At 47.9% G+C, this 18,467-nt stretch overlaps 1 protein-coding gene across 2 annotated transcripts in view; it reads right to left on the minus strand.

Moving 5' to 3' along the window:
* Positions 1 to 18,467, minus strand: part of Rpn5 (regulatory particle non-ATPase 5) — a 63,768-nt gene that overhangs the window by 12,620 nt on the left and 32,681 nt on the right. The window contains exons 8-9 of one of the 2 annotated variants that reach the window (XR_014707457.1): positions 12,910 to 13,072; positions 5,233 to 5,480 (exon numbers count right to left, since the gene is read on the minus strand). Coding sequence is in view for 1 of the 2 variants with exons in the window: in XM_084603577.1 (XP_084459703.1) it covers positions 12,910 to 13,072 (163 nt within the window). In the remaining variant the exon portion in view is untranslated. The remainder of the gene's footprint in view (positions 1 to 5,232; positions 5,481 to 12,909; positions 13,073 to 18,467) is intronic. The other variant, XM_084603577.1, reaches the window with a different exon arrangement.

The following is an 18,467-nucleotide window of genomic DNA, read 5'->3' on the forward strand; positions in this document are numbered from 1 at the left end:
ACAGTTTGCACAGCGTGGGTTTGCGGTGCAGTTATCAGAGTTGTGGTCGTTCGCAGCACATTTCGCACAAGTTCTGCGGCCACGGCAACTTTGCGAACCATGGCCGTATTTCTGGCAGTTGAAGCATCTCCTCGGATTTGGGATGTACGGTCGGATGTTTATTTTGATGTATCCGACTTCAATTGACTCTGGGAGGGTGCAGCTATTGAAAGTCAGAACCAGATGTTTTGTAGGGATCTCCTTGTTATCCTTTCGGATTTTTATTCTGTGAACTGCTATGACGTTTTGGTCTGCTAGTCCTTTTGCCATTTCATCTTCAGTGAGAGCAATGAAGTCTATCTCAGATATTACTCCTTTTACAATGTTCAAGGATCGGTGGGGAGTGATGACGACAGGGATGTCCCCAAGCGACACAATGTTTTTCAGGTTGGAGGACTGGCACTTGGTTTGTACTTCTAGCAAGAGGTCACCATTTGCAAGTTTTGATACTTTATATCCAGGGCCCAGGTCTTTAGTGAGACACTTTGACACTATGAAAGGGGAGATTTTTCGAGCGGGTTTTTCAAGCTCCTCGCTATGTATGACATGGAACTTTGGGAAAGTCTCTTTTGTTTTCACAAAGAAATGGCTTGTAGCATCGGTCCGCCCTCGTTTGTTTGGAGGGCGATCATTTGTTTGGGAGAAAGAATCCATGAAAGGGTTTGTGTTTTCGGTAGTTGTGCCTGCCACCCACCATGGAGCCCAACGAGGGGACGGGACAGGAACTTGCAAGAAGTCCTGCCCACGCCAGCAGTACACCGCTACTATAACCAAATATGGGCAACTCAGGGTAGCTACTCCACACAAGGTTAACCCTCGCCGCCAAGAAAAAAGGAAAAACAAGAAGTGAGGAGGAGACAGGACAGTGCTGAGAAAAGAGATAGGAAAGTGAAAGATGAAGTGGAGGACAGGAAAAGGCGACTGCCGATTTCCCCCGGGTGGGTCAGCCCGGAGGTGCCGTCTGTGGGAAGCGTGGGCCAAAGTGGTGTGTTGCCTCCGCCGAGGGGCCTTAAAGGTCCAAACACTCGGCATCGGCTCAACCACCAGGATCCCCTTTTCCCCAGACATGGCGATGCCACGCACGGCTAAGCGTGGGTGCTCGGGGTCCGTGGTGTCGCACAAAACACACAAACACCTGCTTTAACAGGTGCCCCCTGCGGGGATTTTTTCCGTAAAATGTATGAATTTTGACCAGTCTTACGATTTTATGATCTTGCGTGACATTTTACAAAAAATGTTTTATTTTTGAAAAAAAGAAGTGCGGACATCTATTAACACTATTATGGCACCTTTCGCGGCCACAAGTGGGCAAAAAATGTTTGTGATATCATCAGCAGCCGCAAACGTTGCTGTGGCTTCTGCCGTCTACTCGGAGAGACACGAATCCATATCCAAAACTCAATACCGCCTCTGCCAGACTAGTAGCTATAAGACACGAATCCATATCCAAAACTCAATACCGCCTCCGCCAGGGTAGTGGCTATAATATCTGTAGTCAGGCTGGTCAAGCCTCCATGCGGCCTCTGCAAACCTTTGTTCAAGTGTTTGGACAACTTGGGTGTTGGCCTTTGTTTTTGTTTGATCTGTGGCCACATCCAACACAGTGAGACTCCAGTGTTTCAGCAGTAGCGGTTTTGCGGTGCGATGGCGGGCTCAAAGCCGCAACAGTACTTCGAAGTATTTTTGAAGTCGTACACGTCAGAATTTCCATGCTTCGTGCTGTCTAAGAAAGGAGAGAAGTTCGGATTTTGCACCATGTATGCCTGTGATGTTAACATTTCACATAGCGGCAAGTCCGACATTAAGCTCCACATCGCTTCAAAAAAGCACCAAGGATATGTGTGAGCCACGGACAGCCAGCCAAGCCTGACAAGTTTTGTACGCAGTGATAGCGACCTCGATGTGGTTCGTGCAGAATGCCATTTCACGGCGTTTTTAGTTGAACACAACATCCCGCTAAATGTCAGTGATCAAGCTGGACCACTTTTAGCAGGCAATGTCAGCAACCGTAAAAGCATTACAAAAATAGTGACACAATGGAGTTTTCGCTCATTACTCTACAGGACACTGATTTCGCCTGTGGGTGAGTGAGCAAGCTTGTTGCTAAAGGTAAATTCTTGGAAAGAGAATGGCGTGAAAACACTACATAAGTGGCGAGAATGGACTGGCCTGGAGAAATCCGCAAGGACCATTGCGGCGACTCAATGTCGCAAGCGGAGTACCACACGTGACAACAAGGGCGGCGTGGAACCTACATTATGGCTATGTATTCCGCCTTGCCCTCTAAGTACGCATTTTTTATTTTCGGGGGAGGGGGGGGGGGGAGGTGATTTTTTTTCACCTCTGCTGACCGGCGCTGCAGTTCTTCTGCATGCACTTTTGGTACAGTCTATGGGGAGGGGAAAGGTTCGTCCTCCCTTAGCATGATGCAAAGACCTGACAGGGTCAGAACTCTTGGCAATAAAAAAGGAATGCGCTAGGTGCAGCGCATGCATGGCATTGCTTGTAACGGATGCAAAGATGCATGGTCCACTTGCTTGTGGAGTTAACCATAAGAAACCAGACAGAGTTTAAAAGGTAAACAGAACCTTGTGATTTGAGAGCCTGTTATTGCGTGGCTGCTAGCTGAGCACCTTGAGAGTGCTGCAAGCCCGAAAGAGAGCTACAGAAAATAACAGCAATAAAGAGGCAAGTATGAAATGGGACACAGCAGAAGAAAAAAAAAAGACAGGCCCATTCAATACCCTTTTTATGTGTGATGATGTGAGCTTGTTTTAGAAATGCCCTCATTCCTCAGCTGCATAGTGCAAGTACCACACCAAGCCATATGAATGTGCCTGCGTGGGCTAGGGGTTAACGCGTCTGACTCGAAATGCAAGGGTCCTGGCAGGCTGATTTTGATATCACCCTCCCGTAAAGAAAGGAGAGCGTTGGCAGCTGTTGCCAAATGTAACATCGGGCAACCAAATGTCAACTTAGTGCTCAGCCAAGTCAGCGGCCACCTGCCAGCCCCACTACTAGTAATGTTTTTATCGGAACACAGACAATGGTGATGCCAGATTTTTTTGGTGACTGGGGCCTTTTAACGCTATTGCATTTATAAATGCTCCTCTACCAATTTATCCTATTGCTAGCAGAAAATTTTATTATGTTTTCTGATAAATATCTGGGTGTCCATAGAACGCTCATAATAAAGCTTTACTTGAGACATTTGTGACAAAACAAGCTAATCATAAAAAGAACGCTCATGGTGCCGTCAAATGCATTTTGCAAGTAGTCCACTTTACGAAATCCCCCCCCCCCCCCCCTCCATTTGCTTTGCTCTAGATGAGTAATCATGCTGTTCAGAGCCTGAAAACGCATCATTTTTTTTTTTATGGTTTCTTATCTTGCTCCTTCGACAGTGTGACAATGAGTAATTACACAAGCAGGCACACCATGGATGCAACAGTTTGTACAGTTTGCAAGGATACAATGCACATGGCATCAAATATTTGGCCATGTCAGATCTCTGCCTTACAGAACCTTGTGTTGAGACACTTGATGTTGAAAAACTGCCTAATTTAATTAGGCCCAGAGTTCAAAAGAACCTGCATCCCGTGTCTATGTGCAGTGCAATGAACTGCACGACACGACACATGGGACACAGTGATTTGGCCACATCAAAGCTCTGCTTGATAATGCCCTGTGTACTACGCACCAAAAAAAAGCAATATAAGAAATTCTCTTCGCACATTCATAGAAAGGTGCAGGAAGTAGTCTTGCGCTAGAAAAGATGCTTTATCCTCTTTAGGAATTACACATGTGCACTGTCAAATTCTCAAATAGGAAGTGCAGTGTGGGTCCCATAAATTGCCGACCCGTGCTATCAAGACCAAAAATGGTACTCAATGCCTAGCTGCCGGCAAAGCTTGGGACGATCGCACAGCGATGCACTCCTAGCTAGCCAGCATCTGGGAGCTCGCACTAGATATGTTGATGATGATGATAGCTACAGCCCACTGACTATACACACAAAAACGGCGGTTTCTGTCTTACACGAAAGTTGCGAGCTGCAGCACTGTTAATTTTAGTTGAATTCGTAATACTGATGTTCCTAGTTATATAGGAAAAAATAAAATACAAGGTACGCTATTCTGAAATATATGTTACATTGACATTTGTAATTCTGCAATAGTTTGACACTGGAAACATAAGAAATCTGCTGGGGATTCTTGAAAAATTCATTAATGTGGTGTTCGTAGTAACGAGCTTTCACTGTACACACAAGCGAAGAAAAATGGGACAGAGCCCAATTAAGTGTAGAAAGCTGGGCTAGTTGGTTTCTAGTACAATTGTGAGACATTCTTCCAGTGCATGAAAAGACATGGACGAAGGTAGAAGAGACAACACGAATGCCGGACTTCAACTAAGGTTTATTCCACAAACATGTGCCTAGCCAGTAAAATGTGTTTTGGTTTAGACTTTGCTTGCAAAAATTTCGTTGAAGGGGAAAAGCGCCGCAAAAGTGGGTCATTGTTCAGAAAAATTTAGAGCATTAATTCCAATGGAATATCAACGAAGAATAAAAATATTCTTCATTGTTGCGGAAATTTGGTTGTCGCAGTATGTGTTGTGGCAGGATTCAACTGTATATGTACAAAAAGGGGGCAAGTCAATAAAAGTATACTGCGACCAGATCGAAACATACATAATCAGAGACAAATGCAATGTCACTTTTTTCTTTATTTCCTATGCTGATGTGAAAAGAGAATAAAAAAAGAAAAAGAGTGACATGGCATTTGTGCCTGATATGTATGTTTCATCCCTCCCTCCAACGAAGTCAAGCTGACTAACACGGAACTGAGGTTTTTTCCTCCGAATTGCATGTCTGTTCTGTGATAGCCTGAAGTGCGCTTACCATCATCATCATCATCATCAGCCTGACTATACCCACTGCAGAGCGAAGAAAGCCTCCCCCATATATTCCTCCAATTAACCCGGTCCTGTGCTAGCTGCATCCACTTAACTCTGGCGAACTTCTTAACCTCATCTGCCCACCTAACTTTCTGTCACCCCCTGCTACACTTTCCTTCCCTTGGAATCCAGTTTGTTACCCTAAGCGACCATTGGCTATCCTCTCTTCGCGCTACATGTCCTGCCCATGCCCATTTCTTCTTGTTGATTTCCACTAGAATGTCAATGTGCGCTTACCGCACGGGGTTAATTGAGCGGCTGCTCTTCAACTGTGAAACCGGAGGAGAAACGAAGGTGGATATGCACATGGCACTGCAAATGATGTCTGCTGCCTGGAGCATACTGGGGCACTCAGTAATAGTGAACTGCTTCAGGAACGCTGGATTTGCCGAAGCTCGACCAGTAAACTTTGCTGGGGAAGCACCAGATGTTTCAGACGTCGACGACGATGAAGAGGTGTCACCGGCTCCGGTCATCACGGCCACCTGGACAACGGTGGAAAAAACGGGAAACGTGCCGCCTAACCACGAGCTCGACGAGTACATTGGCGCTGACACTTGTGTGAAAGTTCACGAAGAACTGAGTGTTCAGCAGATCATCAAAGCCGCCCGGAATGAGGAGGACTCTTCCCATGACGAAGATGACCTGCAGGAAGGACGTGCTCGCTGCTGCAACTACTTCACAGGTGATTGCCACTTTCGATGTCATCAGGCATTTTTTTGCTACCCATGATGACCAATGGATTTACTGATTGAATGTGAACATCGCGTGACGGCATTTGTGGCTGCTTGGGCAATTCTTTTCGCGTTTCACATCGAACTTTTGCTTTTTTTCCATGCACCATAAATTTTGTGCGGCAGGATTCAACTGTATGCCTGTTTGTAGAAAAAACCTCAGTTGAAGTCCGGCTTTCGTGTTGTCTTTTCTACCTCCATCAGTGTTTTTCATGCATTGGAAGAATGTCTCACAATTGCACAAAGTGCCATTCATAAGTGGTATATATGTACAGTAAGTGTTTTCTGCACCACAAATCAGTTGTGAATGGCACTCTGTCCCGTTTTTCTTCACTTGTGTGTATGTGGGTGCGTGGTTCTTGGCGCCTTTAAATTAACAATGATCAGCTACCAAGTAGCCCAACAAGTTCTCTTGATTCATTTTCTTTTAGTAGTTTTGAGACTAGTTCTTATGATCTTACGACACGAATGAGTCTAAAGCAATACAGTATAATCCACTTATAACGATACCAGATATAACGATATATCGGTTATAACGATCAAATAATTTAAATTTATCAATTTTCCCATTGCCCCTATGTAAAAATAAACCACATATAACGATACGATTATCGGCGATATATCGGATACAACGATAGAATTTTGACCGCCTGGAAAATATTTACTAGCAAATTTCGTATGAATATTTGCGAAAAATAAAATTATTTGATTAGAATGACGTGAAAAGTGCCGCAAATAGACCGTTGTGGAGAAATCCGCAAGGAGGCGATGCGTACGGCCTTTGGAAGCGAGCGCCATCATCATCGCAATCGCTGAAGAGAGAAGGTGGGGAGAAGGGGAGCGCGTCCTTGGCCGTTGTACGTGGAAGATGGCGCCGACTAAGCGGAATCTCTCTCGAGGTGAAGCACCAAATTCACCAGGATTTTCGGCAGGGCTTCAAGGTGGGAAGCCTCACTAAAAAGTATGGGCTTTCGCAGTCGACGATTTCGACCATAATCAAGGCTGCAGATGTCCTCGAGAAAGCCGGCTCCAGCGGCCACGACGACCAGCGAAAGACGGTTAGAGACCCTTTACACAGTGATGTGGAAGAGAGTCTCTACCAGTGGTTCCTGAACGCTCGCAACCAGAATGTTCCCATCACAGGACCGATTCTTTGTGCAAAGGCGAAGAAATTCGCTTTTCTTCTGAGACGTGAAAACTTCGAGCCTGGCGCAGGATGGATCCAAAGCCTCCCCGACCACGTTTCTATAAACGTGGTCGGGGAGGCTGCCTCGCTGGACGTGCCGGCGAAAGACGAGTGGCTGGCGACGAAACTGCCCAAGCTGCTGGAGCGCTATGAACAGAAGGACATTTTCAATGGGGACGAGACAGCGCTTTTCTACGAAATGCTGCCTTCAAGGACGCACGCTCTCAAAGAAGATCCGTGCAGCGGTGGGAAGCACAGCAAAATCCGAGTGACTGTTTTTGTGCGCCAGCATGGACGGTACCGAGCGTCTGAAGCCGTTTGTGATTGGGAAATCGAAGAGGCCCCACTGCTTCAGGAACCAACACATTCCGGTCCGCTATCGGAATAACAAGAAAGCGCGGATGACTCGCGACCTGTTTCAGGAATGGCTGCTTGAATTTGACGACCTAATGGAGCAAAAGAAGAGGAAAGTGGTTCTAGTCCTCGACAATTGCACAGCACACAGCGTCAGCGTGAAGCTGACGTCTGTCGAGTTGCTCTTCCTGCTCCCGAACACCACGGCAGGTCTGCAGCTCATGGACGCAGGCGTAATTGCCAATTTCAAGGCCCTCTATAGACGTCGTATGCTCGAATGGCTGATCTTAAAAATAGACCGTTTGGGATCGCCAGAGGATGCTTCCGGGCCTGCTCACCTGAAGGTGAGCTTGATCGAAGCGGTGCGGTTTGTGTATGGTGCGTGGTACGAAGTGAAGCAGTCCACAATCCAGAACTGCTTTAGAAAAGCAGGCTTCGTGCACCACAACTGTGCGGTCTCAGAAGAGACAGATACAGATGACTTGCTCCCCGAAACTGCCGATGTGTGTGCACTATGGGATCATGTTGCATCTTCCGACAATGCCGGCGGAGCGCTCTTGGACGACTTTTTAAACGCTGACAGCGCTGCTGCTTCGTGTGAGGAATTTACCGATGAGGCCATTGCCGAAGAGCAGCGACAAAAAGCGGCATCGAGCGATGGTGAAAATAGAGACGACGATGACGCCACCATGGACAACGATGGCAGTGACACCACCACGCCAGCTCCATTGTCGTCACGAAGTGCAGTACAGTCCATCCAGTCGCTGATAGGCTTCATCCATGCTACAGGACTGCCGCACATGTACGCGCAACAACTGGATACTATGCAGACTGAAATTATCAAGCGTCAGCTGCCACTCAAGCAAGCGCGGATTTCCGACTTCTTGAAGCGAGATTAAGTCATTTATTCCCTTTATATATAGTACAGCAATAAAGTGTTGAGTGTTCTTTAGTGACTAGCTTTGTTTTATCCGATTGAATCATCGCTGGCAAGTAGGTAAGTCTGCATGCACGAGCAAATGCATGTGCGCTCTCTTGCTTTTTTTTTTTCTTTAGTTTTTTTTGCCGGTCCAGATACAACGATAATCGGTTATAACGATCGGATTTTCCCGTTCGCTCAATATCGATATAAGTGGATTGCACTGTACAGTCGAATCTGAATAGAACGACCCTCAATTTACAAAATATGCAAAGTAACACTTTTCTTTTTTATATTCCAGCCACTGCCCCATTGAGATGAAAAGCATGAATTTCTTTTTTTCCGATTTAACAGAATCAGCACACTTTCAACCTGGAAAACTACTCGCACATCACATCTACATAACAAGAAGCCTCCTTAAGATGACAACGAAAAGTTTCAACGAAACAGATCATGCGCAAATGTAAAACAGAACAAGAGCTAAATATACTTCTGAGCCATCTGTTGTATTGTTGAGAATCCTGCAATAGTACACTCCACCACTAGCCACTTGTGTAGTGTAGGGAAGCCTGCCATCTGCCATTGGCATTGCCTGTTGCAGAAAGCAGCTCGCTATGTTTTCAAGCCGTCGGCGTGGCACTGTGCCCCGTGACCATTGCCTAGCAACTGTCACGTGGCCTAGACCGAGAGGTGGGCCAGGAGCTGGAGGAGGAAAGAAGAAGAAGAAGGTAAAAGAAGAAAAAGAAGTAGAAGACAGATAACTCTCCAGTTGGTAGAGGCGAACGACAACCTCAAGTTGCTAGGACAGAAGGTTCGTTCAAACGCTGTGACGGCGGCACATTAAATCCAGGTGTCCGCAAAAATATTCTCTGCAACACTCACAGCTTTCGTTCCATCACTAAGTTCAAGCCATGCTTAAACCCCAACAATCCTTTCTATCTTTTTATTTATTTATTTATTTTTTTTTGCTGTTACAGTAGAACCTCGGTGATACGAATCTCACAGGGTTGCGAAAAAAATCATATCATCCAAACGTTCGTATCATCAAAATGAAAGAAAATAAGTGAGCAGAAGCATGGAAAAGGCAGGTGCACAGACCTGCCTACAGCCAAGGTTTGTTAAAGTTGCACGGTCACAGCTTGCCGCTCGCGGCGCACACAGCGCGACAGGCCACGTGGCGCCACAGACTGCTCACGATGCATATAGCGTGACAAGTGGTCGCAAAGTTTACGATGAGTGACCCGTGCGTGCCTGCTGCTGACTACTACTCATGGCCACACGCTGCTGCAAACTTTTCGCGGCGTGGAAAACGATTGTGATGCCAGCGATGTGTGGCTTGCCGGCCTCCGTTACTTTTTGTGGCGTGTACAAAACGACAGGAGAAGGCGACATGGAGGCCGCGCAGCACCGCAAACTGCTCGCAGAGACGAAGATGTACGGTCTGTGTGCGCCCGCCGCCGCTAAGTGCTGCATTTGCGACATCTACGGTTTGTGGGCCACGCGCCGCTGAAAACTTTTTGTGCTGTGAGCGCAACAGACAATCACAATGTCGAAGAGGTATGGGCCCCGCATTATTGAAACTGCTCAGCGCGGCTGGTGACCACAGAGTCTACATGTGCGGACAGTGAGTAGTGCTCAAGGTTGTGGTCGCAGTTCACGCGTTCGTACCATCCGCAAGGAGGCGGGCGAATGTTCGGAACATTAAAGTTTTCCACATTGTACGCAATACCCTTTGGCCAGAGAATTTAGCGATTTCGCGTCAACTGGATTCATATCACCAAGATTTTACTGCATTTTTATTCGGACAAGCCCGTAATGCAGTCTTTTTTCCGTCTACCTGTTGTGCCACAGTCCCTTCTGAATGACATCACCATGGCTGGATGCCTGGTGGTTCGCACGCTTGTACAGTAAAAGCTCGTTAACTCGAACTTCACGGGACCGGGAATTATCCGATGTTCAAGCTATCGAATGGCTTCGAAAAAACTGACCAAAACCGTTTGTACTGCGGTAAATGTACCGTATTTAGTCGCGTAACGAACTCGCTCGCATAATGAACCCACCCAGCCCCGATTTCTGCCTAGGAATCTGAAAAAAAAAAAAAATTATAATAATAAAGGCGTCAGTCGTTAGCGCGTCCCTCTGTTTCGGGCCTTCACGGTCCACAACACATTTCTTGGCAGTGCGCCAAGATGCTGCGCGGCGATAACGGTGTGTTTATCTTTTGACTTTAGCTCGGGCAGGGGGGGAGGAAAGCGAACTTGGCAAAGTGCCAGCGCTTATCCGGTTGTGCGGGCGGCGCCGTCTACTGCCACTCCAATCATCGGAGCGAACGGCGCTAAAAGCCGGCGTCATGATCGCGGCTGACTCGCGTGCTTCCGTTGATGACTGATGGGTGGAAGGATGGATGGCTATCGCAAAAAAAAAAAAAAAAGAAGAAGTTTAACCCATAGTGCCCGTCCGAGATCATAGCCTTTTATGGGCATTGGCTGGGACCGCGCCGACAGTACTTATCCCCATCTCCAAATTAACTTAGTTGCGAGCTACGGAGGTTGCGCAGAAGAGAGAGCAGGCAGCCGCCGCCGCGCGGCCATGCACTGACCTTGTCGCGGCCGCGTCCCTTCCCTTCAACGTCGCCGACCGCCACGCCGGTCATGGCGCCATTTAAGTTTTACCCACTGTTCCATGGTTTTACCTGGTTCCTTATTCTGCCCCCGTTTTGGACGTGCGCAGCCTCTAATTATGCCTACCGATCGCGGAGGTGTTTCTTTACTTTTTTTTTTTGCCGCGTGATGTGCGCCAAGCCGCCCGGACGCGGCGGCGCGTAGTTCGAATTGTCCGTAGTGGAACCAACTCGCGTTCGAATTAACAGGCTTTTTTATACACAGATCTCTATGGAGCTTGGCCGGACCAAGTAGTGTAGTTCGAATTATCCAAAAATTCGAATTATCGAGGTTCGAATTAACGAGCTTTCACTGTATCATCAGCTGCGGCTTGGGAAATTGTTTGCAGTAACCCAAGTCGTAACGTATTGTATATAGCACATTCTGGCTGGGCTGATTCCAAAAGCGCACCATCTTGAAATTCAGATCAACCATATGATTCTACCGTATTTACAGGGAGTCATCTGACCACCAGGGTGTTTAGCAAAGCACTATTTTCAATATCCCTGTTTTTTCCAGGTTTTCTTGACCATTTCAGCACAAATTCCTCACGAGTAAAGAGGTTAAAAAATGTAGCTACTGATAATGAGCATAGATGAATAATTCACAACAAAAAGCAATTTATTAATCATATTCTGCAATTTACAATAGTGAAAAGGCTGGCATCAGTGTTAATGGCCATTAAGGGCGTCAAAGTTTACTGAGGATTAAAAGCACACACATGCCATACTCGGAGCACGCGAGCCGCCCACCCTTCAAACAGCCGAGTCAATCCAATCCAATAATGGCTGTGCGCATGCTTGGCAGCCCAGCTATGGTGCTTGCCGATCACTTTTGCACTGACAACTGCCGGCGCAGCTGTTCCTGCTTTTTGTCACGTACAACTCTCACGCAGCGCTTCCGCATATATTATTCAGTACCCACCCCGCGTGCGCATTGGTTCTTCTATTGTGGTAGCTCAGCCATACGCTGCCTCGAGTTGCGGCGCAGCCGCCGTGACAGCCGCGCACTAGCGAGACAGCACAAAAAAAAAAAAAAAAATTGGCTGGTGGTTAACTCTGATTAACCAAATGATGTTGCGAAACCAACTTGCTGGCTGCCTTCAGAGTCGCCGAACTTGAAGTGTCATCTCTGAACGTCGTCACGGATTCACTGTCTGAGGCTAAGCGAGCTCATCTAGCCGCGGCGTCATTATGACGCTTAACTGGCCGTTCGATACGCTCTTCTTCGCTCTCTTTGGCACGCTGTCATTTCCTTGTTTCGTTTCGATGCCAAAGTCTGGCTTCTTTCAGTCTAGCTGACTCGTCGCTCTCCATAATGGCTTGCCTCCTGCTTTGCCAAACCGTATATATACACACACTGCGACACCTCTCCCCTCCTCTACCACGCATGCGCACAATTGGTGAAGCGAGCGGCGGCGGCTCTGCAGCCGGCGTTGCGCTCGGCACGCCGACAGCTGTGGCGGGTGCTAGGCAACAGCTCAAGGTCAGAGTGCGACTACGGCCATCGCGCGCCGTTACGAGGAGAGGCGCCGTTATGCTACAATGCAAACTGGCTGGCGTAGTGTTGCTTTTGCACCAAAAAAAATATCTGCATGAATAACACACTTGCTGTGCGCTAGCTTAAAATGGAAATGCACTGCATAGCACATCGTGCAATTTTCCCTGACTTAACGAAATTTGTTACTGTTTTCCTGACACTTCACTAATTTTTCCCGGTGCATAAAATTTTCCTGAGGATTCCCGGTTGCTAGACACCCTGGACCACGAGTCTTTTCAATGCAGCTCTATTTGGACTTCTGAATCACAGGGACTGCAGCTTAATATTTGTGATTTAATGAAGTTCATGGCTGCAAATACAGCTTTAATACATTGAAGTTCAACTGTACAATTGCAACCAGTAAACGGCCCTAAATCACAATGGGGAGGTGACCTAATCTGATGAAAGTCATTCATCTTATCTGGGAATTCATCTTGATCGAGTTCTCTACTGTAAAAAAGTAGACTGGAATCAGCGTCAATGTCCACTTGGAAAAATTTGCCTCTGTGCTGGCCAACTTACATGTTCCACAACTCGGCTCTTGAAGTCGTTCCAGCGACGGTCGCCCATCTCATCGCCCACGGCGAAGATGGTGCCAGCCGTTGTCCGCAGTTCCTTCTCGTATGCCTCGCACATGCTGCGCCAGTCGATCAGTTCGGGCGTGATGAACAGCTTGAGCAGCTCCCTGCAAGCAAGGCACCGTCAGTTTATCTGCCGCACCCACGTCAAAAATGTAGGGAGCACTGGGACCAAGAATGGCCAAAAGCACATGCAGTGTCATTACAGGGCTTTCAAAGGTAATGCAATTGCAATTTTTGTTCCTTGCAAACACATATTCTTGTTCAGTCCTGGTTGCTGCTGTTTTTTTTCTGTTTCAAAGCCTTAAAGGGGCGATGACAAGGTCGTTCGATGTATTGCCGTTTTATACCTCTGTGAATATACAGGTCTCTGATTCTGCTCGCAAAGTTTGAGTGCCTAGTGCGCGGCGGATGTTACAAAAGAATGCGATAGAAATCAGACACCGAGAAGCTCCTCCCACCGAGAGCGATTGCCATTTTGAAATGCTCGTGTTACATCACAGAAGATACGCGGCAGAGCGTCGTCTGCAATATAGGCTGCAATATCAAAGGACACGTATCTCTCTATTTTGTGGACAATTGACACAGTAGTCGTACCTCACGCAGATGTGTTACTGCACAAAAGCGATGTAGAGTAAGGCATGTTTTCTTCAGTGTAAGGCGCTGTCACAGTCAGTGGGCTGGACAGTTAGGCTCCTTAGCTTATCGATGCACTCATCTGACACATTACACCGGCGACGACGCCAGCGCAACCAACGGTCGGTCGCCTATCACTGCAGTGTGAGGTTTTCGGCCCCGCTACCCCGACAGAACTGATCAGCGGACAGTCGCCCGATCTGTACTGGTCGGATAGGAGGCCGAGTGAGAACTTGACACCCGATGAAATAAGGCTTGAACAGCTGCGCTTGTCTGTAACTTAACTGTGTTAGAAAGAGGAAAACAAGCGGCTACACTTTATATATTCCCCCTTTTCATCAGCAATGACCTCGGCCAGAAATGTTAGTCGGCACCGCACTGCCAGCCTGTTTCGTGACGAGTAGGCCTAGCGTCAGTACGCGGGGCTCGGGTCTAGTGTCGGCGATTACGGAGCGTGCATTCACAAGATTTAGCGGTTGCATGTGGGTGCAACCGCTAAATCTTAAACGCCTTAAACGCATCAACATTGCCATCACCAATATGGCCGCGACCAGAGAGTTGTTTTTTGGATTTCTCTGCTGTGATTATCGCTTCGCGTTGTTGCATCCTCCTCAGCGTGCTTGTGATTGCTATGCAGATATTTGAGCAGATTAACGAGCTTCTGTGATTCGGGAATGGTCAGAAATCGACACTCAATCGTTGGCAAAAGCTTGAGCAGTGAGTCGTCATCGGCTGATGCAACAGAATCGGCTGCCTGGATTATAAACGCAGTGCCAGATATCCTCGAGCACTACGATCCAGCAGACATATATAACGCCGACAAGACAGCATTGTTCTACTAGATGCTGCCTAATCGCACACTGGCTTTGAAAGGTGATCGTTGCGACGGTGGCAAGCATAGCAAGCTACGGATCACAGTCCTCCTGTGCACCAACATGGATGGAAGTGACAAGCGTTTGCCGCTTGTTATTGGGCGCAGCAAAAAACCACACTGCTTTAAGAATTCGCGGCAACTCGAGATTGCCTATAGAGGTCAACGACCGAATTTTCGGACATGCCCGATATTCCGGACATCTTCGCGGCACCGCCACGAGCCCCATAGAATCAATGTATAAGGGCATCTGAAATTTCGGAGGCTCGAACCCCTGCCATCCAATTTTTCGGACTTTTTCGATGCGACGGAAGGTCTGAAACCGCAACTGCGTCATACAAAGCCGCCATTTTGGCTATCTCCCAGTCTGCGTACCATGTCACATCTTTGAACAACTAGCCTTACCAAGCCGCCACGCACCGATTTGGTCTGGCCACTCTAGCTATGTTCACCAGCGCCTCTTCCGGAGTTTTTGGAAGTGCCGTCGACGCCGCGACCGTTTCGCCTTTTCGTTGCGCAGACTTATCGCAGACCACATGGTTTTGCTACATGCTATGTATTGTGTCAAGTGTGCTCTGCGACGTTAGGCCTAGGTGCTTCGACACTTCGCAACAAGAGGATTTTGCTTGCCCACTATAGCCCCCACTCCGTCTTCGTCGTCCTCGCCGATGGCATCGATCCGCGGAAAACAGTACTGTCGGTTAACGATGGAGAAGAAAGCTGCCATTATTAAAAAAGTAATGAGCAGATGATCGCAGGTTGACGTGGGTTTCGCCACGCGGTCTTCGCACTCACCACAGAGGCAGCAGACTTGCCTGAATGTGACAATGTGATTGACATGTGCCCGCCCATGAATGTAGCGATCAACGACCTCCGCTCTGCTGGGATTTCCATACCGACGGAAATAACTTTTCAACAGTTTGTCGACGCTGACGACGAGCTCAACGATGCGAAAAAACGATACTGTATTTGTCGCGTAATCAACTCACTCGCATAATGAACCCACCCTCTACTTTTGCACTCGAGAATTTGGAAGAAAAAAAAAGGCGTTAAGGCCAGCTCGCTCACATGCAAGCGATTAAGCGATCTCAGCGACGAGCGGCAGCGACAGAGCAAAAAATTTCCAACTAGTTGAAACTGCGTCCCTCTGCCGTACGAGCCACCGCAGCAGCTCAAAACAAAGGTTTGTGTCGCCGCAGCAGAAATCGCCAGCGTTATCGCCTGCATGTCGCACTCCGTTTCGGTCGTCTCAACCACAGCTCATTTCTTGGCAGCGTGCCAAGATGCTGTGCAGCGATAATGACCCAGCGTGTTTATCTTTTGATAGCTCCTGCTGCGGCGGGGAGCGAACTTGGCAGACTGCCCATGATGGCTTGATTGCACAAGCCTGGTTCGATTTATCACGCCGCGCTTGGGGCGAGTGTAGTCTACTGCCACAAAATCATTAGAAAGCGTGATAAAGTAGCTGCAAATGCTGTTTGATGCGCAAAATGCTAAAAGCCGGTGTCATGATCGCAGCTGACCGCGTGCTTTCGTTGATTCATACATGCAAGGATAAACGACTCCTGCACACACACACAAAAAAAAAAGCCGCTTCGTAACGCCATATCTTACGTTACGCCACGGGTACAGCACAACGATAAGAACAAACGACTCTCGCAAAAAAAAAAAAAAGATAGATCTGCCGCTTCTTAACTTCCGCAGGCGCCATAGCCACGTCAGCAGTCGCGCCATAGGGTTCCCAACACACGCTGGAGAAAGTGTCCGACGTTCTGTCTGAAAACGGGCTGAGCTGGCTTGGCGTACGCGTAGCACGTGCTACTGTAACGAAGGCCGGGAAAGAGGAAGGAGAGGGATAGCTCGGCAAAAGAATGGGCACACCCTTGTGCTTGCTCCATCACGTTTTTCCCCTCTCATTCCCACAGGTTCTTTCTGGTTCATTCACACACATGGCTTGCAAACGTCACATGCTGGCACGTGGGAAACGATAACCGCAGATACGCGCGCCTTTGAGAAGTGGGCGCGGCGCTGCCCTAGCCAAACTGTCCCCTCTCATTCCTTCCGCACGTGGCTTGAAAACGTCACGCGGCAAACGGCCAAGGGTGATGCGATCGTCTTGGGGAAGGCACACTTTCCAGTGCGTGGTGCAGAGTTCGATATATCGAACGACAGGTGAAATTGAGTTCGATATATGACGAGGCTTTCCTATACTTTTACATGGGATTTTCAAGGGGATATTCCGTAAGTTCGATATAACGAAAATTCGATATATCTGGGTTCGATATATCCGGGTTCGACTGTATTTCGCTGAAGTGCCACATGCTGGATGCGAACTTCGGACCACAGAATTTCAATCTTTCCTGCAAGCACATGCCTCAAGGCCACACGGCGGAGAACTTGAAAAATGCTCTACTAGAGCTTGCTGCTCAATGGGATCTCCCGCAGGATATTCCAGTCTATATTGTCACCGACAATGGACGGAATTTTGTTTCAGCAGTGATGTGGACGCCTTGGCCTGCACTTCAGTGCTTTGCACATACACTGCAGTTGTGCATCAGTGACGTCAAGAGCAAACATCCCACTTTGAGGTGCTTTGCACCAAAGCGCGAACAATTGTCGGACATTACAAAAGGAGTGCTGTAGCTAGGACACGCCTCAAGGATGTACAGTAAAACACCGTTAATATGTAGTTGGCGGGGACGCGGCAAAAGTATATACTATCCGGCAGTACACCTTAACCGATTACAACAAATTTGCCATTATTCACCTTCCAAAAGTGAAGAAAACATCTTTAGTCAACTCCAGAAGTTTTGAAAGCATGTTGGGTTTAAAAATCGCATCACATTCTTTAGTCTCCTCTGTCTGGTACAATAGGCCATTTTCCAAAATATCAAGTATACAGTAGAGTCCACTTATAACGATACCGGTTTTAACAATATATCAGTTACAACAATGAAAACCTGCTGTACCGTCCACTTTTGTATGTTTTCTATGGTAAAATAACCCGCTTACTACAATGCCCCCTTGCCACATTATCGGATATAACAATGAAGTCTCGTGCCAAGAGGTAGTTGAATGCGAAATCCTTGAAAAGAAAAAAAAAAAAAAGAAAGAAATTCCAGCTGCTGCACCCTCCCCGCCGCGCGCTCATTCAATAGAACCTGTTTTCTGGCCTTCTCCGCATTGTAAGCCCGCGCGCCTTTCTCCCGCTGCCCTTCCACCCCTCGGAACACAAATGGACTGCGCCCATAGCTATGCGCTGCGCCACCCTCCAAAACACAAATGGACTTCCCCAACGCGCCGACAGCGCTGATCCGCTGATCTGCTCACTCACCCGCTCGCCCCTCATTTTGCGCAGTTCTGCAATTTTGCAAACGGATTTGGTTGTTTGTGCAAGTTGATTGCCTCGAAGTCGTTCCTGGCCACGCGGTTTCTTCGTCTCGTTTGAATCGCCGCCGAAACGTAAGATGGCTGATCCATCTGCTGATTATCGGACAACGTTGCCGGTGAAAAGAAAGCGCACAGCACGGCTATCGATTTGGAGACGACAAGTGCAATATCGCGAAGGAGTACGCACTATCGCAACCGACGGTGTCGACGATCATCCGCTCCTCTGAGAAGTTCAACAAAGAAAAGTCCTCGCTTGACAGTGGGCGCAAACGCGTTCGACAAGGCGCCTAACGACGCGGTAGGGCAGGCTGCCTCAACGTTGTTCTCGCAAGAGGCCCTGCAATTGATTCAGTCCCTCTGGGGCTTTGTTTTCGCGAGGGACCTTCCGCTGCACTACGTGGTGTACATAGATGCATGGAGAAGGATGTCAGCACGTTTCGCGTGAGGCGAGCAAGGTTAACGGACATGGGGTTTTCTCGTGCAAGCCAGTGAGATGTACGTGGTAAGATGCTTGCGGCGATTTCACCCCAGGGGCCTGCATGCTCCTACCTCTTCTGCTTTTAAATAAAAGTTTCGTCTTTCTCTCTCTCTCTTCACCCCAGCGT

The sequence above is a fragment of the Amblyomma maculatum genome, chromosome 5, assembly GCF_055883805.1.
Source record: "Amblyomma maculatum isolate TAMU_Amacu chromosome 5, ASM5588380v1, whole genome shotgun sequence".
Taxonomy (NCBI): Eukaryota; Metazoa; Arthropoda; class Arachnida; order Ixodida; family Ixodidae; genus Amblyomma; species Amblyomma maculatum.